This window comes from Hemibagrus wyckioides, linkage group LG05 (genome assembly GCF_019097595.1).
Source record: "Hemibagrus wyckioides isolate EC202008001 linkage group LG05, SWU_Hwy_1.0, whole genome shotgun sequence".
Lineage (NCBI taxonomy): Eukaryota > Metazoa > Chordata > Actinopteri > Siluriformes > Bagridae > Hemibagrus > Hemibagrus wyckioides.
In genome coordinates this window covers 25,029,824-25,053,453 of record NC_080714.1, presented here as the reverse complement: position 1 = coordinate 25,053,453, position 23,630 = coordinate 25,029,824, and the positions used below count along the sequence as shown (strand labels likewise).

The window sequence follows — 23,630 nt, the reverse complement described above, 5'->3', positions numbered from 1 at the left end:
ATGAAGGAAAGTAATTCAATATTCATGTTTTTATATGCATTTGTCATGGTTGCATGTACTAGGGTGCTTCTCACTTCTCCAGTCGAACAAGGAATCTCTACGCACACCCCGGAAAAAGAGCAGGTTTATTGTGAAACCTAGATAATATCATATCAGATCTTTTTCCATCTTTAAATTCAATTTATTTGTTTAGCCCTTTTAACCATGGACATTGTCTCAAAGCAGCTTTACTGTTTTGATTTAAATATTTTTCCGTTTATATTTTTGTATACATTTTGTATTGTTGAATACATTTGTGAATAACATTATGACCACCTGCCTGATATTGTGTTGGTCCCCCTTTTGCTGCCAAAACAGCCCTGACCCGTCCTGCACTGTGTATTCGGACACCTTTCTATCAGAACCAGCATTAACTTCTTCAGCAATTTGAGCAACAGTGGCTCGTCTGTTGGATCGGATCACACGGGCCAGCCTTCACTCCCCACGTGCATCAATGAGCCTTGGCCACCCATGACCCTGTTGCTGGTTCACCACTGTTCCTTCTTTTTGATGGATACTGACCACTGCAGACCGGGAACACCCCACAAGAGCTGCAGTTTTGGAGATGCTCTGATCCAGTGGTCTAGCCATCACAATTTGGCCCTGTGTCAAACTCGCTCAAATCCTTACGCTTGTCCATTTTTCCTGCTTCTAACACATCAACTTTGAGGAAAAATTGTCGACTTGCTGCCTAATATATCCCACCCACTAACAGGTGCCTTGATGAGGAGACCTTCAGTCTTATTCACTTCACCTGTCCCTGCTTAGAATATTATGCCTGATCAGTGTATATAGATTATTTCATTTATTTTTCATTTAGATTTATTTCTCTTGTAATAATCTGGCAAAAGATTTCCTTCAGGATTAATAAAGTTCTATTTTATCTTATCTCTAACATTTATCCCTAATGAACAAGCCTGAGGCGACTATGGCAAAGAAAAAAACTCCCTGAGATTATATGAGGAAGAAACCTTGAGAGCAACCAGGCTCAGAAGGGAACCTCATCCTCATTTGGGTGACACTGGACAGTAAATAATGTAAATGTAAATAACGTCCTTTCTACAACAATTTATATGCACAAGCAATTGAGCCTACAGGAGCTCCTAACACCTTTAAAGTGAAATGGCAGCCAATAAAGTATGCATACTCCTTAACTAATACTTTTATTATAGCACAGTTTGCTTGTAATAAACCGCTCAGGCTTTTTGGGTAAGAGTCCACCAACTTATACCAATTTGTCAATTTTATTCCCTTCTTCCTTGCCCAAATTCTCCAGATCTATCAAATCTTTTGTGCTCAGCCCTTTCCAAGTCTTTCCACAGGTTTTTGATAGGATTTGATCTGAACTCTGATTGATCATCTTGTTCTGATATCCAGACTGGTTTAAGGTTTAGATCTGAGCCATTCCAGAAATCTTTTTCTTCTGAAGTTTGTTGAACTGGATTTGTGACATACTTTCGGATTATTTTTGTGCTGGAGGGTGAATTTTTTTCCTTCCTCATCATCTGTCTAATCGAGAAGCATGCAGGTTTCCCAGAGCAAACTGTTTTAACTTACTATTCTGTATTTTATTTTTAATTCCTATATATTTTACTTAAGATTGTACTGTGAGCAACTGCAACTTAATCATTTCCCTGAGAGGGTCAAAAAAGTCTGATTCTCATCCTTCGTGTGCTCCAGGGGTTTCCTCCGGGTTCTCCGGTTTCCTCCCTCAGTCCAAAGACCTGTTGTAGGCTGATTGACGTCTAAATTGTGTGAATGGATGTGTGATTGTGCCCTGTGATGGAATGGCAACACATCCAGGGGGTCACACTCCAGCTTGTGCCTGAAGTCTCCTGGGAATGACTCCAAGATGGAATCTACAGTGCTACAGAAAATGACTGGATGTTTTCACTTTCACCACAAAGCTGTTAGTTAAACAAACAAGTGACCCCATATCTGGTTGAGAGATTTAGTTTGGGGATCCCTGCTATAGAGGAAAGCTCTATTTGGGACGTTATAACATTGTTTCCCCTTCCATTGATGGATCCAGAAGTCAAGAACAACCTTTTTTTTCAATGCCCAACACTCAGTTAGGAGCTTCTAACTGTTCTGTACCACTTCCCATACTGGAGACTCAACCCTCTGTACAGCTGCCACATTGGTGATGTAACCAAATACCATCAAATTATTTGGCAAAATCACATCACATATGCCTTGTGGAAGGCCCTCTCTCTTTCAGCTTCACATTCCTCTCCATGAAAGATTTCACAGTGTCTCCAATAGCAAGCAAGTAAAGGCCTTATACCTTATAATTCTTAAAGTTTATTTTACTTTAGATTGTACTGGAACTAAACAGTTTTCCTGAAGGGATCAATAATGCATTCTGATTGATTCTGTATTCTGATTCATAAAATCTATCTGTAGTGACATGTTCTGTTGAATATTATTGAATAAGAGCGCTGTGTATCATAGCTCTAGCTCTAGCTCTAGGAGCTGGATATTTGACAGACGCCCTTACTTACATTTTATACAACTGAGAGGTTAGGGCCCAGCAGTGGCAGCTTGGTGGACCAAACTCACAACCTTCCAAGCAGTTAGTCCAACACCTTAACCGCATTCCCTCCGTACTTCACTAACACACACACACGAGGAAAGACAGGAGGCGAGCTTGTTGCCATGGAGTTAGTTCGTTTATTGCCGGTTGTTGCTCTGATATGGGTGAGTGGATCTTCAGCACACAGTCACAGTGGTATAAAGCATGAAGCCCTTCATACATCAACATCATGAATGATCCTGCACGAGCAAATGACTTTTACAGCACGAGTCGTTATGTTATTACTACTTCAGCTTACGAATGGAAGACTGTGGTTACGTCTCACAGCATGTCACAAAGCACAACGATGTAAGAGTTAAACACTTAAGTTAACTATGTTCATAAGAGAATCTTCCAGACAGTAACCTGACCCAAAGCTTTAGCGTTTCGGTCTACGATGTGCTCTATCTACGTCAAGAAATGAACTTCTTTTTCTCGAGTTAGATTCGAAACATTTTCAGCCCAAAGTGTTGAACTACGAAACTAGTCTGAACGACGAGCTGAACTATGAAAAGAGTTCGCCATATATATATATATATTTTTTTATTTCTTTTAAAAAATCATTGCTTTTCCAATAGAATGCTTTTTTTTTATTATTTAAAAAGAAAAAAGAAAAGGTTACTGCTGGTTAATTTAACTTGTAAAACATACAGATCATATGTTCAGCTGATAGATTTTGATTACATTGAACAGCTTTCAATTGATAGAAGAGTAAAAGTTAGTTCTTTAAGTTTGTTTAGAAATATAGATGAATTCGATGAAATGTTTCTTTTTAATCAATTCCTTTACTAATCAGTTCATTAAGTAAGGTAAAAATTTGCCGATTAAAGAAATCTTATCTATACGCTCTAAAATCTTAGCATTATTTCGTTAACATTACTACGTTATCTAGAACAAACCACAGTTCATTTGCAGTGAGCAAGTCTTTGGGACAAAGCTACTGTCAAGAACAACATTTTTTTTTTCTTTTTTTTTTTTTGGTGATGTTCATGTTGTTGTTTTTAATTTTTTTTTTCTTTTCTACATACAATGACTACGATCAGCTGACCATCCCAGGGGGTGCTGTTCGTCGATGGAGAGAACCAGATCCTCAAACTCGGAGCTACCGGATGTTACGGAACACCACTTCATTAGGAATGCCTGCATACCAGGCGTGAAAGTTCTGAGGTATGACTTTGACCTTTGTTTCCTAATAAACTGGCCATAGATTATTTATGTGTATATTAAATAAATAAATAAAAAACGTTTCAGCCTGGTTAATACCTTAGACATGTGACCCAGAACACTTCAGAGCTGTGATCATTACAAGCAGCTTCACTAAGCTCGCTAGGATACTTCGGGAAAATACTGCATCGAAGGTGCTTTGGAATGATGTCTGCTTTTGATCCAAGGTCGCTTGTGTCTAATACGTTACGATACGTTATGATCGCATACGGTGACATGAATACGGACAAGCGCTTGGCGACGAAAGTGTCGTAACGAGTGTGTTCTGCTTCGCTGGTTACAGTTGGATGAAAAGGTCTCGTAAAAAACAAATGAGCTCAGAAGCCGAGTCTCTTAGATCGGATTATTTGTGGTACAGTTGGGTGCAAAAGTTTACATCCCCCTGAGTGAAAAAATAAAACGGCTCTATTAGACAAAAAGGAGGTTCGAGGCAGTTCTACGATTCACCAAGGAATATGAGATTTAGAAAAATAAATGGACAGTTTTGGGGGGGGTTTGGCCCTTATTTATACCTTAACACATTTTTATTTTTTATTACTCTTATAATAAAGGAGCACCTATAATGTTTAACACACTACACTATCTTATCTGAGGGGGTTTAAACTTTTGCACTCAGCCGTATCTACTGAGATCAGGTATTTTTAGTGATTAAAACGTACAGGAGATCGTCGTAGAAATCAGATCTGTTGTGTTTGGTCCCTGGGTGGTCAGCTGAAAAATACTGAAATCTAACACATAACACACACTCACACACACACACACACACCCACGCACGAGCTTGATACTTCTAACAGACAACGCGATGTGCCGTCTTAATATTTCTCTCTGAATCGTATCGTTATGAACTCCCTTTCCACAGTTGTATCTTTATCAAAAAATTCATCCTGCAGCAAACTTTTAAAATATACCTCACAGATATTCAATATGTATATTTATACTTACATATATAGACAGATGTATATCAGCAAAATAAAAGCCTTCACAAAATAAATCTCTGATCTCTTTCACGTCATGTAAAACAAACGAAAAGTTAACGTTAAAATTGAACATCTACTTGGTTTTTTTTTTTTTTTTTTTTACATTCTAAAAGTTTCTAGAGTTCAATGGTGTTAGAAAGGCTTAGAGTAAGGAAAGGAAAGGAGGGCAGAATTCCCACAGTGCAGTTAGACATTAATGGGCTCTTACGCTGAAAAACAAACAATTAAAGGCAAAGTTTGGCAACAGTTATCCCGACGACACCGACTGTGCATCGCTTCTGCACGGGTTTCACGACGACAATCCGTTATTCCCTACTATCATATGACAAGAGTGTTATAACACCCCGGGAGCTACGCGCTACATCCCTTCATTCGCTGTGGTTTTCTACTCGCCTTTAAATTAAAAGCTAAGCAAGATATAAGATACGCAAATGTCTGCGTAGCGACCAATCAGTGAGGAGATTCGTCATGATTCCGATTGTTTAATGAGTACTTCAGCACAACATATATGTGCTGTGCGTCATTACCAGGAAAAAGATTTTTTATTTTTTAATTTAAGTCTAAGGCCAGAAGTTAAAGCGTGTCAATAAACCATTTCACGAAACATTTTAGTGTTTTAGTAGAATATTTGTGTATAAAGTTGTGTATAGAATTACTTCTTTTTTTGCACCAATTTGACAAAACTAAGAGGTCATGTTCGTCTCATCCTTGTTGGAGTGTCCTTACAGTCATTTTTAGTGTATAATTATGTGTACATTTTAAACATTTATCCCGGTGGTCCAGTGGCAGTATCCCGTGCTGTCATTGCCGAGGCCCGGGTTCGATTCCCAGCCACTGAAGAGTTAACTCCCAGTCCCGGTCCCAAGCCTGGGTTAAATGGGAGGGTTGCGTCAGGAAGGGCATCTGGTGTAAGGAGCCAAATTGAAACATGTGGACCAAATGATCTGCTGTGGCGACCCCAAAGTGGGAGCAACCCACAACATCGACTGCCCAAACACCTGCCATTTTCTCTCTTTCTTTCTTTTTCCCCTCGCCATAAGGAAATAAGTTGAAATTCGTCTCCATGGTAACTGCACATGCACAATCGATATGTTCGAAAAAGGTTAAGAAAAGGCTGAAGTACTCCTTTAAATCCTCATCCTCACCGTTATCGCTTATCCCCGTAGCGTTCACTCATCACTTCATGTTACATCCACTCTCATCGTCTCTGCTTGAAAATGAAGCCAATTTTGAAATTAGTGTCCAAAAAAATGTGCAAAATGCAGAAGTGATGCTTTTTAGTTTGTCGTCACCACATATGCTCCATCAGATTTATAATCATTTACTTAAAAGCACACACACAAAAAAAAAAGTACAAATCCTTAACCTAAAAAAACTCAACTCGGCAGGTGAGATCTGGATCTTTTTATGGCAATGAGAGCTTCCTGTCTCTGAGAGAGACGAAGGAAGTTTACTGTTTGGCACGCAAAGTGAGTTTTCTTTTTACAAAAAAAAAAAAAAAAAAAAAAAATTAATTAATTTAATTAATTAAAATGAATACACATTAAATAAAAAAAACCTCTATAGACTGTGCAATAAAAGGAATTGTTCGACGTACGATCTGATTACTTCGTACCTCACTGGTCAGTCAATAAAAAAATTAAAAAAAAAAAAAAAAAAAGACAAAAGAGCATGTGTTTCTTTTCTATTTTAACGTTTAACCCTAACACTTTTGTCTCGTATTTTAGTGACACGTTATTGGTCTGACCTAGATATACACAAATACATCGGATTCTACGTAATACTATATAATGACAGAGGGAGAATGTAATCAGAGATCACCTATTTTGGCCCTTAGTTTTAAATACAATGGACCCAATTACTGTGTCTATGTTTAACCGGGCGTTAATGAGCGAAGGTTGAAATGGACATCAGTAGGTATCCTCCTCATATCAAGCACACATATCTGTAAGGTTTATCTGTGCCAGGCTGAACGAGGAGGATTGTGGGAATTCTGCCCTGAGGAGGTGATGGTAAGAAAGAGCTACACCAAGCTAGACTCCCTCTCCTGCTGCGCGTCTCCCTTAAAGTCGACGACAAGCTAATAGTGTGCTGCGAAAATCCTACGGAGCTGCAGGAGTGAATTAGAAAGAGCAGCAATTTCAACCCCGGAAGTTCTTGCCCCGATGACGTGAAGGAGTCATCAGCTTACAGTAGGACGATTTATTCAGAATTGGAATCAAGGCAGCTTCATTATTGGCTTGTCTTCGGCTCCAGGGCGGATCCTCCCATCTTTGCGGCTACATGCCGCTCTCGAAGATGATGACCTTGTTGTCTTCGGTGCCCGGGGACAGTGACGACAGGCTTCTCACGTCCGCGTCGGGTGGCATGTACTCCAGATGATGTGCCCCCCACACCGGTTTGATCAGAGTCTCCCAGCGCTAGGGATCAAGAAAATAACACAACTTAGATTCTAACTCCTTTATGCTGCAATTATTGCCATATTCAGATTTAAATCAGAAGTGGGCGTGGCTTCTGGACAGCACTATGGTGAGTCAATTCCGTCTCTGACACACACATGTACACCATATTTCCTAACATATAAACAAACCAGTAGCTGAATTAAACCAGTTCCTAGTGTAAACACATATCTCACTTTAAGTCACACCTTCATGTTAATAAAGATCCTTGTGCCACAAGCTTCATATCTGACCACTGCTGTGTGAAAGTAAAAAAAAAAGACCTGACCTTTTGTTCTGTACATCATATCCATCATACAGTTTACTGCACGTCTTTAATTAATCACATTAGCTCAGATCCATAACCATTTCCTCCCGTACTCTGAGACGCAGCACAGGTGGAATTAGTCTGTAGTCTAGTCTCAAATGTAACAGCAGGGAGACTGGAGCGGTTGCTCAGGGCTGACGGCTGGAGATTAGTGACTCTGAGAAATGAATCTGAACGATCCTAACAATCCTCCCCAGTGCATGTTTTTCCTCGAAAAAAGCTGTTCATCAGCTATAAATTCTACTTTATCTCTGGGCGATGCCTAATAAATAAAATGGACAGAGACCTCAGTGTATTAAAGGCTGTCTTCTTTTGATGTTTGTTACACTTAAGATGTCAAATAAGTGTGGTTTGGTGTGTACTCCATTTTATATAGCCCACAATTCAGATTCCTGGCCTTAACCTAATTCTTTCCTATTCCTAATCTGGAAGGATCAGCGCTAAGGAAAGATTCCTCCCTTCTCCATCTTTTTTAATGTCCCGCATGAGCCGGGCGAATGGTGTGCACTGTTCTGCATGAAATAGGAGTCACTTTACACCGCTCGGAAGCTCAGTCGCGTTCACATGACATGCTTTCCACTGCATCGCTCTGTGTGCCTGAGCTGAAAAGTCATTCTGTGCTATTTCCAGTGCAAATCGATGAAAAGCCATTAGCCCACTTATTACAATTAAACATGCTGCTTTACTTCTGATGGCACCGAGTCGGTAGGAAACAGCTGACCCCAATAAAAACTCATCCGGACGTCTCACTTAAAGTGGTGCGTCTGAGACGATGAGCCGAATTTGAAGATAACGATATTCTTTTTTAATAAAATCGATTTCTCTTTAATGATGCCAGCTGATAAAACCATTATACCCGAGCCACTATTTTTAGCTGTTATGTTGCCTAGCAACCAAAACGTACCGGTAACACATTAGGCTGCTTTGAGGGATGAGCTGTTTATGGCGAATGCTATTCATAACAAATTAAACTATTTATCAAATGGACACCGTATGTGATCGTAGTCACAGCTTCACATGTTCGCTGGAAACCATGTCCCATTGTGCACTGCTTCTTTTTGTAGGCATCCAAACGTAACAACGAAAACACACACCACCTAAGAAAAGTGCTTTGTATTGTGACCTGCAGCTCTAATAGCATTACGCATCCTGCAGCACGTTAAAGGAAAACTCCAGCGACGATTAAATCCAATCTCTGTTCACTTCATGTGCAGAAAGATAACCACAAGCTCAAGCATTTCAACGCTTTTCCCAGTACTGCGAAAAGAAACCTGTTTACTCTAAACACACTCACAGCATTATATAAGTCTCAAGGCAGCGGTTGGTGTGTTTACACAAAATATGTTGTTTTGTAAAGGGTTTTTCTTTGTAAATGAAACTGGTCATGTGATAAGAAGTCTTATCTTAAGTCTTTAACGCATGCATAAAGTTTAGAATTTAAGTTACATAATCACTTCCTCTAAAACGCAGCTGCCATTAAGATTTCATTATATTACCTTTCGAGTCACAGAACAGGGAAAAGTGCTGAAATTCTCACCCGCGAGAATGACAAACGTTACACGGATGCGCTATATTAGAGTAGGATTAGCCTGAAATCTGCTGAAGTGCTCCTTTAACTACTTCAGGGAATGGTGAAGTGATCACTGGAGTCTGCTGGAATGTTTAATAAGAGATTGTCCGGATGTAATCGGTAAGAGAATGTTGTGTACGCAGAGAGCGGAACTCTTGCGTGGGTCGGACCTGTCTGAAGGATCCTTTGGCTGTGATGAGTTTGTAGACGACGCTGATAGGGATGCAGAGCATGGAGGAGAGAGCCATGAACCATCCGATCATCTCCCCCCACCACGGGTACACGTACACATTGTTGTAGGTAAGAGGCTTGTAGTTCACCAGTTGGAACACAAATATTCCCTGAGACGTGAAAAAAGAGAGAGAGACAGAGACACGCACACAGAAAAAAGAAAAAAATACAAGCACCAGTTAGTTTCAACCATCACATGGGCCTGTACCGTGTGTGTGCATGTGTGGATACATGTACATGTGAGGGTGAGTGTGTGTGTGTATATGTAGGTGTGTTTGTGTGAATATGTGTAGGTACATGTGAGGGTGAGAGTGTGTGTGTTTGTATGTTTGTGTGTATATCTAGGTGTGTGTGTGTTAATATGTGTAGGTACATGTATATGTGAGGGTGTGTTTGTGTGTGCGTGTCTGTGTGTGTGTGTGTTTGTATTTTGTGTGTGTATGTGTGTGTGTCCCCTACTAATGACTGAGAGATGTGATCTCCTCACACACTCTGTACGTGAGCATGCTTTAATAATTGATGAACACAGCATTATAGGTGTTATTCCTGCCCTTTACACACCTGACTGAACTCCTGTGCTAATGATCAAGCCTGAGAGGAGCAGGTTCAGCTGTTAGAGCAGGGTCAGGTGTGCTAACATGCTAAGCTCTCGGGACTGGATGTATACATGAGACTGTCCTAAATACTCAATTTCATGTATGGTTGGTGTTTAAAAACACAAACAAATAAACAAACAAAACTTTTTCATAATCATTCTTTACGGGAATAGAATGAATTCATCGTCAGAAAGAACTCCTATGCTGCTGAATGCACTTTACAGTGTACCATATACAGTACAGTATGTAGTGGTAAAGAAAGAGATTCTCTCACCATGCAAACACATGGAGTAAGAAACGACCAGCACCACTTCATCCAAGGGAAAGGCCGGTAACCGATCATACGGGCAATGTCATCCATAAACTTATCAGCACCTGCACACACAGAGGAGACACAGTTTAATACCCAGGCTTCAGATGAACACATCTAGAACACATTTTCATTAGTACACAAATTGACACTAACATTGTGTGATGGCAGCTATTACAGCCTTAATAATTATCTAACACAAGATGTGCTGTTATGGGAAAATAATCAATGTGATGCCTGTTTGATATGAAGAAATGACCTCAATGAAGCTGATTATTTTCCATCCTGAAGTCTAATACAATCTAAACACCACAGCAATTACCAATGACTGCGATTTATAATTAAGTAAAGCTTGTAATTTTTATCTGTTTATGGTATCCATGGTACTGTCAGTTCTAACAGCTAGAAATCAGTCGATCTATCATTTTATCCCTTAGCTGTTATGTATGATCAGTATGCATACTAAATACCTGAGAGATAAGTTTTATTCCTTTATTTTAACTGTTATAAACACAGCTATAATGTGGGATGTGGTTAAAGTGTTGGATTACTACTCAGAAGGTTGTGAGTTCGAATCCCAGGTCCACCAATCTGGGCCCCTGAGAAAGACCCCCACCCCTCAATTGGTCAGTTGTATAAAATGAGGCGTTCTGGATAAGGGGGTCTGCCAGAAATATAAACAGTTGAGCCCTCATTACACACATTAAAAATAAATAATAATGATGCAGCTTGTCACGTTACCAAAAATAAAACCCCAAAGTTCTCTGTCCTGAAGACTTTTTTTCACTGTGGAAAAGGTACCACTGGACACTACAGAGACCCCTTTACATCTCCACACAGACAAAACCTCAGAACGAGTCCAATTATTTAAATCATGTAGCCAGAACTACTGTCAGAGCTGCTGTTTTAAAAGCTAAGTGTTAAACAGTGGAGTTTATGTGGTGTTGTTGAGTCTTACCATAAACCCAGGCGACAACCACGCATTCCCAGAATGCCTGCCACAACAGGGTCATTCCACTGGCTGAATAATAGTCAAAAAGCTGGAAGACATACATCCCTCCCTAGACACACACACACATGAAAAAATATAAGTATGCAATTAAAAATACTTGAATTGAACCTCCATAAATATCACCCATGCTAAAATGATCTACACTGAATAACTGGGAAAGTCGGCTGAAATATTTCTATTCGCTTCGGTGCACATCCTCACCTGTGTAACCATGGAGAGATCTATAACAAAGCACAATATGCAGCAGATCGCCACAGTGAGTTCTCTTTTGTTAAACTTCGAAGGGAGCAGATCCAGGATGCCAGTTACAAAGCCTTCCACTCCAACAAACTGCACGGGGAGAAGCAACACATCAAATCAATCAGACTGTGCTGTAATGTATACGTGACAAATAAACCAGGCTTTCCTCTCTATATTATTCAATGAGAAAATGATTTTTACTTTATTTCAAGTGAATTCTGCATTCGGTTTACTTCCTCTAATTCCAGAGTAGATACTGCCACGTGATTGGCTGATCGGATGTGTGAGCAGGTGTACAGGTGTGTTAAATGAGACAGTACGGTTAAATATAGGAACCTGTGGATTGAAATGTGCGTGTCAGGGGGAAGTCCAGGATCATGTGCATTAAAATGAATGATCTCGCTCATGGGTTAAATTCGGATGAGTCGAGTTCCTTTCCTTCGTAATATAAAACATTTTTGTTTTGCTCATTAGGGATCAATTTGTATATTCCTGTAAAATTTAGCCAGAATTAAGGCGGATTGAAGTCAAAATCAAGTCAGTGAACAGGACACCTAGTTGCTAATGAAGCGCCAGATTTTGTGTTAAATTCCACCATAGACGACTGACCTGACTGTCCAGCCCCAGCATCAGCAGCATGAGGAAGAAGAGTGCGGCCCACACCGGTGCCACGGGCATCATGGACACGGCTTTAGGATACGCGATGAACGCCAGGCCCGGCCCTGCAAGCAGAAGAGCAGCATAAGACGCATTCATCACAACGGGCCATGGGCAGGCCACGACACACACCAGCACACTTACACACAAACACCAACTTCACAGAGACAGAGAGAGCAAGAGGGAGAGAGACTGAGAGGAAAAGAGAGATGAAGGTGCATCTGGATGAACGTGTGTGTGTGTGTGTGAAAGAATAGCTCTCGTGTGTAATTTTCTGGGTTGGGTTGAGTTGAGTTGGCTTTCTCTAGCGACAGCAGTGTTCACATTCACATTCAGACAGATTAGTCACAGTTTTTTTCTAGAGATTTTGTTTAGATTTTGGCGAAGAGACGGTGCTGACATGCGCTTGCGTTAGCACAGGGGGGGGATTACATTTAGTGTTTAATTTAGCATTAAACTCGTTTAGGGAGGAATGAAACTCTTCAGTGTGCGGTTAGAGGAAAATAATTTGATGACGTCACGCTACACAAAGCGGTATCGCTGTTACCGTCGTGAATATTTTCTAAAAACTGCACGTCCCAAAGTGTTTCATTCCTCTTATACCACAGCAAATTTGCCAACACCGACAACTTTTCACTAATTAACTGAACAGTCTTTTATTTTTTTATCTGTTTATCAAACATATTTTTATATGTTTGATGAAATGTCTACATTCTAGCAGCTCTACACAGCCACTGGTTTTGTTCCTACCCTTGAATTTAATTAGACGAAAAAATAAAAATCAAGCTTATTATGTAGCATAGCACCGGAAAGTCATTCGTCCTGAAGACTCTTACAGAGCACTGACACTGGAGACTAATGAATAAATGTTAAATGAGTGTCTCCTTGCCAAAGAAGTATATCTATTTCTTATTCTTATGGAAGTCTATCCATTTATTATTAGTTTTGGACTACGTGACACATCCATCATACAAGTCCCAGTGCTGTAACAATGATTTATTCCAATAATATTACATTACAACATTAATCTAAACACTGTAGCTGAAAATGAATCAACGCCTGACCCAAACAGCGCTGTGGTATAAGAAGGGTTAATCTGTCAGGGCCGACTTAAAAAATCAGCCAAATTGAAACAGTTTATACAACACAAATGGGTTTTTCGATGCCTGCTCACCACTTTCGTGAGACTCGATCTTCATTTAGTCCTACTAAAATTCAGTGTTGTTTTTTTTTAGGTCTAAGAAAAGATTTTGTTACTTTTTCAACCTAATCTCTATCTTCAACATCTGTAGTGAATATGTGATGAACATGAACAATAGTTCAACAGATAAAAGAACTCGAAAAACTCGCTTGTAAATAGAAGTCTAAGGGCAGTTGTTGTTGCTGAGGCTTTCAATGAAATAGCTTTCATAGATTCTGTGGTCAGTGTACACTATCTGGCAGCAGGTTTGGGCAGCCTGACCATCACATCCATATGTGTTTTAAAACACACAATTGTACAGAACGCTTCTGTGTGCTGCAGCTTTACACTTTCTCTTTAAGAACTAAGAAGCTCAAACACTGTTCCAGCACGACAAATCCTCTGTGCACAAAGCCCCTGAGCTCCATGAAGACATGGTGTGGAGGTGAAGGTTAGACTGGAAGAACCCCTGCACGGAGCCCTGACTCTGACTCAACCCCAATAAACTCTTTTGGGATGAACTGGAGCTGGAGTCTCCTCACTCTTACAACATCAGTATCTGATCTCACTAATGCTCTTGTAGCTGAATGATCACTAATCCCCACAGCCACGCTCCAACACCTAGAGGAAAGCCTTATCAGAAGAGAGAGTGGAGCTCATTATAACAGCAAAGAGAGGGGAATAAATCTGGAATGGGGATGTTCAGCAAGCACATATGGGTGTGATGGTCAGGTGTCCACAAACTTTTAGCCACATTAGAGTTGAGGCTCTAATCTAATTCTTTGACCTTTTGTTTGTCAACCCGTTTGTGGTGCAACCACTATAGTACTTTCTATAGTGGGTCTAACCACAAATCCTTAGGATAAGCATATGTAACTCGAACTTTTTCTGCTCCCGTGTTTTGAATGTTCGGATAAGATAACAATAGCTTTGCTAAAACATTCTTTGTCTCATTTAGTCCTTCATCAGACGCTCTTATCCAGAGTGACTTACAAAATATGCACACAGCTGAGGGTGCAGTGACTAAAAACAAAGCACTCAGAAAACCTGTAAGGACTCAACCTTTAAGATTTGTATACGTGTATAAAAAGACCAGTGCATATATTGGTGCACATGATTTTACTACAATCCTTTACGATTTTTCCCAGGCAGAGACCACGGCCTCGTCCTCTTTCTTTCTGCTGCTTCTCAAAATTCGGAGTTTTGCAAATTCACAAGTTCGCCTCGATATAGCTGAATCTCTATACCCTTCAGTGAATTTGGATTTCCAATTGGCAAATTTTGATCTGACTGCTGCTTTATGTGAAAAAGCAGAAAAGCTTTAGTGTAGCGTAAAAGAAAAAGCTACGGCTAAACTTTAGACGTGCGTGATACACCGCTGAAACGGTTTGTCCATGCGAATCACACATATCCTACAGATGCATTAAACAGAGATTACGAGAAAAACCTGCGTGCTTCTTTTAATTACAGTTGTTCCGACTTGGTTCATGTGATAACAAATCTTAACAGAGACGATTTACAGCACCGTGTTAGAACTTACGGCCTAAAAGATATTAGAAATCTTACACCCGAAACTCAACATGCCTCCTATCTGGGTTTGGCTCGGCGGTTAGCCCTAGACATGAGTAAAATGTTGTTATTTAAATGGTGTTTGGGTTTAGGGAGGTTAGACTAGCTTGCCAGTACACAGTAGTTAGCATGCTTACACATTGATTTACTTGTGTTCTTGTTTGAATTGCCATGACCGATATCAGAGGACAGCTCTACTGCTGGCATTTAGCTAGGCTAGGCTAAGCTATTCTAACGCTAAAGCTAATGCCAAGGCTGTGGACGGCTGTGCTAGGCCGAGGTGCGTCCCACAGCGGTAGCTAAGCCTAACATATTAAGAGGTGTAAATGCTGACATTAGATATCAGAGGTTTACCTGCATCAGCAGTCAGCTCCAGGACCCCTCTTGAAATCGAGATGTGCACATCTCAAGAGGCAAAGCTCCTGGTTAAATAATCCTTAAATTAATACTTAAAGCCAAAATGATAGATAATATAAAATGAATAGATATGAATAACAAGAAAGAGAATGGGCCTGAAGACAATCAAGGATAACTGGTTAAAGAATCAAAGGTATAATGGAAAGATCTGGAAGAAGATTCTGTTTGAAATAGGAACAAAAAAAAAATAAAAAAAATAAAAAAGCTCCTGTCGTTTACGTAGGATGCGTTTAGATCTACACAATGATGACATTTTTCCTCCCTCCAGCACATTCACACAGAACAGCTCCACAGGATGTTAATATACTGTAGGACTCGCAGTCACACTCAGGTTAGTCACCACAAGGACACACAAGGTCTCACGCACATACCCCAAAAATACTTCACAAAACTCACCACACGTTCCCTGTCTCACGCACACACACATACACACACACACAGAATAAATAAATAAAAATGTGCTAAAATCAAACGGGCTAGAACAATGCACTGCGGCGGCACACAGCTTTCCACTGAGGCTAATATTAGAATGAAGGTGACATTGTGACGGGTCAAATTACACATCCCTCAAACTTCCTCATGGTTTGGCGCCGCTTTATTAAATTATTATTTATTTTTAATATTATTTAATCTCAGAAAAACGTTAAATCAAGCTGCCTGGAGTCCATATTTCCTCTTCAAACCTGTGCATGCTAGCAGAGTCGATAGCTAAATATATCTAGCTATTTATTTGTCTGGATGGTTTTACTTGTTATTTGTATCGTCAACAATTATTTTTAATAATACTTCCATATTAATCTCCTTATTCTCTAATGCTAGTTGCAACTCTGCCACTCTACACGCTATTCGTTCATCAAGGTGGGCTCTGGAATCTTCGTCGTGTTGCGTTTATCAGAAAGGGCCTGAAGAAATCCAAGTCAATGCCACAGAAATGCCCAATAACGCAGATGCATGTGCAAGCAGACACGTACACTAGGGCAACCTTTTTCTATCTTTCTGTCTCTCTCTCTCCGCCGAATGTAGGACGAGCTGTCCTTTCCTTAGACGCAACAAACTCACATGAACCGTTCACTACTCTGTGAGTTGAACCTCGATCAGGAACACTCAGTGCTCGGTACATCAGGCAGGGAGAACAGACTGCAAGCGCCAAAACACACCGATCATTTACTCTGGATCGAACACGGAATATACGGGATTTACATTTGAGTCTTTTATCCAAAACTCTTGAGGCAGAGTACAATCGAAGGACTGAGCGGAAGCACACGACAATCCAAGCCCCGTGAAAAAGACGGAGATGGGGATTTTTGCCTTTTTGTCACATGGCCTTTCAGTTCTTATTCAATATCTGTCAAACATTAATGATGGGAAAACGTATCATTAGCATAATCACTACCTGTGTGGGTTTCTGTTAAATACACAAAGACATAATTTTTCATCACTGTTATTGTTCATAAATCACAACACTGTATGAAATCTGTGAATATATTTTATTTGTAATATTGAACAACTTTAATAAAATGGCTGTAAAAAATATTGTGCATTTTCCCCATCGTTATTATTATTTCTACCAAATAATTAACAATAAGCCCTGAATGGCCATTTGATTAAAAACAAAATGCTGCTCTCTGACGTTTGCATATTTCTGTATCATCTATTTCTCAAGTTAATTTGAATGGCCAATTAAAATCAGCTCATATCCCATCTGATTTGATTAGTAAAACATTGCTTGTTTGGAGATCAAAAGCCTGATGAGAGGCATTTCCATGAAGACGAATGCATCAGTGACTTTTTTTTACTAAAACTCAATATGACTGGGTCTTTTCAACTAAAGCTCCTTATCCAGTGTAGGGCTAAAAGGTTAGCACATGTGCCATCCTCGTGTGAACAGTTGGTTTTACGTTTCCCACGTGTTATAATGCTATGCTATTCTGTTCTGATCAATGACAAAGACTATAATGTACTGTACTATACTGTACTGTAATGTACCGCACTATACTATACTGTACTGTAATGTACCACACTATACTATACTGTACTGTAATGTACCACACTGTACTATACTATACTTTACTATACTGTACTGTAATGTGCCACACTGTACTATACTGTACTGTAATGTACCACACTGTACTGTAAAGTACCACACTATACTATACTATACTGTACTGTACCACACTGTATTATACTATACTATACTATACTGTACTGTACCACACTGTATTATACTATACTATAATGTACCACACTGTACTATACTGTACGGTAATGTACCACACTATACTATACTGTACTGTAAAGTACCACACTATACTATACTGTACTGTAATGTACCACACTATACTATACTGTACTGTAATGTACCACACTGTACTGTAAAGTACCACACTATACTATACTGTACTGTAATGTACCACACTATACTATACTGTACTGTAATGTACCACACTATACTATACTGTACTGTAATGTACCACACTATACTATACTGTACTGTAATGTACCACACTATACTATACTGTACTGTAATGTACCACACTGTACTGTAAAGTACCACACTATACTATACTGTACTGTAATGTACCACACTATACTATACTGTACTGTAATGTGCCACACTGTACTATACTATACTATACTGTACTGTACCACACTATTATACTATACTATACTATACTGTACTGTACCACACTATTATACTATACTATACTATACTGTACTGTACCACACTGTATTATACTATACTATAATGTACCACACTGTACTATACTGTACGGTAATGTACCACACTATACTATACTGTACTGTAAAGTACCACACTATACTATACTGTACTGTAATGTACCACACTGTACTGTAAAGTACCACACTATACTATACTGTACTGTACCACACTATTATACTATACTATACTATACTGTATTATACTATACTATACTATACCACACTGTACTATACTGTACTGTAATGTACCACACTGTACTGTAAAGTACCACACTATACTATACTGTACTGTACCACACTGTATTATACTATACTATAATGTACCACACTGTACTATACTGTACTGTAATGTACCACACTGTACTGTAAAGTACCACACTATACTGTACTGTAATGTACCACACTGTACTATACTGTACTGTAATGTACCACACTGTACTATACTGTACTGTAATGTACCACACTGTACTGTAAAGTACCACACTATACTGTACTGTAATGTACCACACTGTACTATACTGTACTGTAATGTACCACACTGTACTATACTGTACTGTAATGTACCACACTGTACTGTAAAGTACCACACTATACTGTACTGTAATGTACCACACTGTACTATACTATACTTTACTATACTGTACTGTAATGTGCCACACTGTACTATACTATACTATACTGTACTGTACCACACTGTATTATACTATACTATACTATACTGTACTGTACCACACTGTATTATACTATACTATAATGTACCACACTGTACTATACTGTACGGTAATGTACCACACTATACTATACTGTACTGTAAAGTACCACACTATACTATACTGTACTGTAATGTACCACACTATACTACACTGTACTGTAATGTACCACACTGTACTGTAAAGTACCACACTATACTATACTGTACCACACTGTATTATACTATACTATACTATACTGTATTATACTATACTATACTATACTATACCACACTGTACTATACTGTACTGTAATGTACCACACTGTACTGTAAAGTACCACACTATACTATACTGTACTGTACCACACTGTATTATACTATACTATACTATACCACACTGTACTATACTGTACTGTAATGTACCACACTGTACTGTAAAGTACCACACTATACTATACTGTACTGTACCACACTGTATTATACTATACTATAATGTACCACACTGTACTATACTGTACTGTAATGTACCACACTGTACTGTAAAGTACCACACTATACTGTACTGTAATGTACCACACTGTACTATACTGTACTGTAATGTACCACACTGTACTATACTGTACTGTAATGTACCACACTGTACTGTAAAGTACCACACTATACTGTACTGTAATGTACCACACTGTACTATACTGTACTGTAATGTACCACACTGTACTATACTGTACTGTAATGTACCACACTGTACTGTAAAGTACCACACTATACTGTACTGTAATGTACCACACTGTACTATACTGTACTGTAATGTACCACACTGTACTGTAAAGTACCACACTATACTGTACTGTAATGTACCACACTGTACTGTAAAGTACCACACTGTACTGTAAAGTACCACACTATACTGTACTGTAATGTACCACACTGTACTGTAAAGTACCACACTATACTATACTGTACTGTACCACACTGTATTATACTATACTATACCACACTGTACTATACTGTACTGTAATGTACCACACTGTACTGTAAAGTACCACACTATACTGTACTGTAATGTACCACACTGTACTGTAAAGTACCACACTATACTATACTGTACTGTACCACACTGTATTATACTATACTATACTGTACTGTACTATACTGTATTATACTATACTATAATGTACCACACTGTACTATACTGTACTGTAAAGTACCACACTATACTATACCACACTATATTATACTATACTATACTATAATGTACCACACTCTACTATACTGTACTGTAATGTACCACACTCTACTATACTGTACTGTAATGTACCACACTATACTATACTGTACTGTACCACACTGTATTATACTATACTATACTATACTATAATGTACCACACTGTACTATACTGTACTGTAATGTACCACACTGTACTGTAAAGTACCACACTATACTGTACTGTAATGTACCACACTGTACTATACTGTACTGTAATGTACCACACTGTACTGTAAAGTACCACACTATACTGTACTGTAATGTACCACACTGTACTGTAAAGTACCACACTATACTATACTGTACTGTACCACACTGTATTATACTATACTATACCACACTGTACTATACTGTACTGTAATGTACCACACTGTACTGTAAAGTACCACACTATACTGTACTGTAATGTACCACACTGTACTGTAAAGTACCACACTATACTATACTGTACTGTACCACACTGTATTATACTATACTATACTGTACTGTACTATACTGTATTATACTATACTATAATGTACCACACTGTACTATACTGTACTGTAAAGTACCACACTATACTATACCACACTATATTATACTATACTATACTATAATGTACCACACTCTACTATACTGTACTGTAATGTACCACACTCTACTATACTGTACTGTAATGTACCACACTATACTATACTGTACTGTACCACACTGTATTATACTATACTATACTATAATGTACCACACTGTACTATACTGTACTGTAATGTACCACACTGTACTGTAAAGTCCCACACTATACTGTACTGTACTATACTGTATTATACTATACTATACTATACTATAATGTACCACACTGTACTATAATGTACCACACTGTACTGTAAAGTACCACACTATACTATACTGTACTGTACCACACTGTATTATACTATACTATACTATACTGTACTGTACCACACTGTATTATACTATACTATACTGTACTGTACTATACTGTATTATACTATACTATACTATAATGTACCACACTGTACTATACTGTACTGTAATGTACCACACTGTACTGTAAAGTACCACACTATACTATACTGTACTGTACCACACTGTATTATACTATACTATAATGTACCACACTGTACTATACTATACTATACTGTACTGTACCACACTGTATTATACTATACTATAATGTACCACACTGTACTATACTATACTATACTGTACTGTACCACACTGTATTATACTGTACTGTAATGTACCACACTGTACTGTAAAGTACCACACTATACTATACTGTACCACACTATATTATACTATACTATAATGTACCACACTCTACTATACTGTACTGTAATGTACCACACTCTACTATACTGTACTGTAATGTACCACACTGTACTATACTGTACTGTAATGTACCACACTGTACTATACTATACTTTACTATACTGTACTGTACTATACCATACTATACCATACTATACTACTGTGTATACGTTTTAAGATCCACCAAAGATTCATTGTCCTCTTCTGCCCATGAGAATAAAATCCGCCTGCGTATGAGACTTGTTTCAGTCCAGACACACACGAACCTGTACACCATGACAGTGCTGCTCTCTGCATCGAAACACTGCCAGCTGTGGCTTTTCAAATTTATTTTCTCTCTGACATTATGTGGATAAAGAGTTCTGTGTAGAGTGTAGGATTTCCTAAATACTCTGATCTGACTGCATAAAGACAAACATAAAGATTCACTTACACCTGTGAGACAGCATGCACACACACACACACACACTCACACACACACCATTTGAAAACAAAAATCCTAATCATGCATGATTGACAAATAGAAAAGTGATTCCCCAAATTTAGACTCATCCTTATTCACTTATTAACACACCTAGGTCCAGACTCACACACACAGACAATAAAATAATATGTACTAACAGTTGACAACATTCTTGGAAATGCCCTTGGCTAAAGATAATTTGAATGGCCAATAAGCTCTTATCACATTTGATTTGATTAGTAAAATATTGTTTTAACACTGCATGATTCAGATCAAAAGCCTGATGAGAGGCATTTCTATGTAGCTGAATGCATCAATAACTTTTTTACAAAAACTCAATATGACTGGGTCTCTTTAGCTAAATCTCCTTATTCAGTGTAGGGCTAAAAGGTTAGGACGTGTGGCATCCTTGTGTGAACAGTTGTTTTTGCGTTTCCCACATGTTATAATGCTATGCTATCCTGTTATGATCAATGACAAAGATGGAGAATTTGGAACTGTAGACATTTTCTTTTAGCACTTGAATTGTTTCATGCACTGAAAGCGCAGAGTAAAAGATTCCTCACAAATGAAATGTTGCTCAAATGTTTCTCAGATATTTTATTTTTCATCTAAAATATAAGGAGGGCATTAGCATGTACACAGCCTGATGATTATATTCAAGGTTTTAAATACTATACTATACTGTACTATACTGTACTGCTCTGCGCTATACTGTACTATACTATACTGCACAATTCTGTAGTATACAATACTGTACTGCACTACACTATACTACATAATACTGTACTGCACTGTACTATACTGTAGTATACTATTTTGTACTGTACTGTAGTATACTCTACTGTAACACACTATACTATACTGTGTGCTATACTACACTATACTGTACCACACTACACTGTGCTATACTACACTATACTGTACCACACTACACTGTGCTATACTACACTATACTGTACCACACTACACTATACCACACTACACTGTGCTATACTACACTATACTGTACCACACTACACTGTGCTATACTACACTATACTGTACCACACTACACTGTGCTATACTACACTATACTGTACCACACTACACTGTGCTATACTACACTATACTGTACCACACTACACTATACCACACTACACTGTGCTATACTACACTATACTGTACCACACTACACTGTGCTATACTACACTATACTGTACCACAATACACTGTGCTATACTACACTATACTGTACCACACTACACTGTGCTATACTACACTATACTGTACCACACTACACTATACCACACTACACTGTGCTATACTACACTATACTGTACCACACTACACTGTGCTATACTACACTATACTGTACCACAATACACTGTTCTATACTACACTATACTGTACCACACTACACTGTGCTATACTACACTATACTGTACCACACTACACTATACCACACTACACTGTGCTATACTACACTATACTGTACCACACTACACTATACCACACTACACTGTGCTATACTACACTATACTGTACCACAATACACTGTGCTATACTACACTATACTGTACCACACTACACTGTGCTATACTACACTATACTGTACCACACTACACTATACCACACTACACTGTGCTATACTACACTATACTGTACCACACTACACTGTGCTATACTACACTATACTGTACCACAATACACTGTTCTATACTACACTATACTGTACCACACTACACTGTGCTATACTACACTATACTGTACCACACTACACTATACCACACTACACTGTGCTATACTACACTATACTGTACCACACTACACTATAC

At 38.7% G+C, this 23,630-nt stretch overlaps 1 protein-coding gene across 2 annotated transcripts in view; it reads right to left on the bottom strand.

The window, feature by feature from the left end:
* Positions 1–2,689: 2,689 nt before the first annotated feature.
* slc6a8 (solute carrier family 6 member 8) overlaps positions 2,690–23,630 on the bottom strand; it is a 50,817-nt gene continuing 29,876 nt past the window's right edge. Inside the window, exons 8-13 of one of the 2 annotated variants that reach the window (XM_058390718.1) lie at positions 12,150–12,262; positions 11,502–11,630; positions 11,247–11,349; positions 10,253–10,353; positions 9,322–9,492; positions 2,690–7,235 (exon numbers count right to left, since the gene is read on the bottom strand). In XM_058390718.1, the coding sequence (XP_058246701.1) occupies positions 7,095–7,235; positions 9,322–9,492; positions 10,253–10,353; positions 11,247–11,349; positions 11,502–11,630; positions 12,150–12,262 (758 nt within the window). In that variant the 3' untranslated portion in view covers positions 2,690–7,094. The other variant, XM_058390719.1, reaches the window with a different exon arrangement.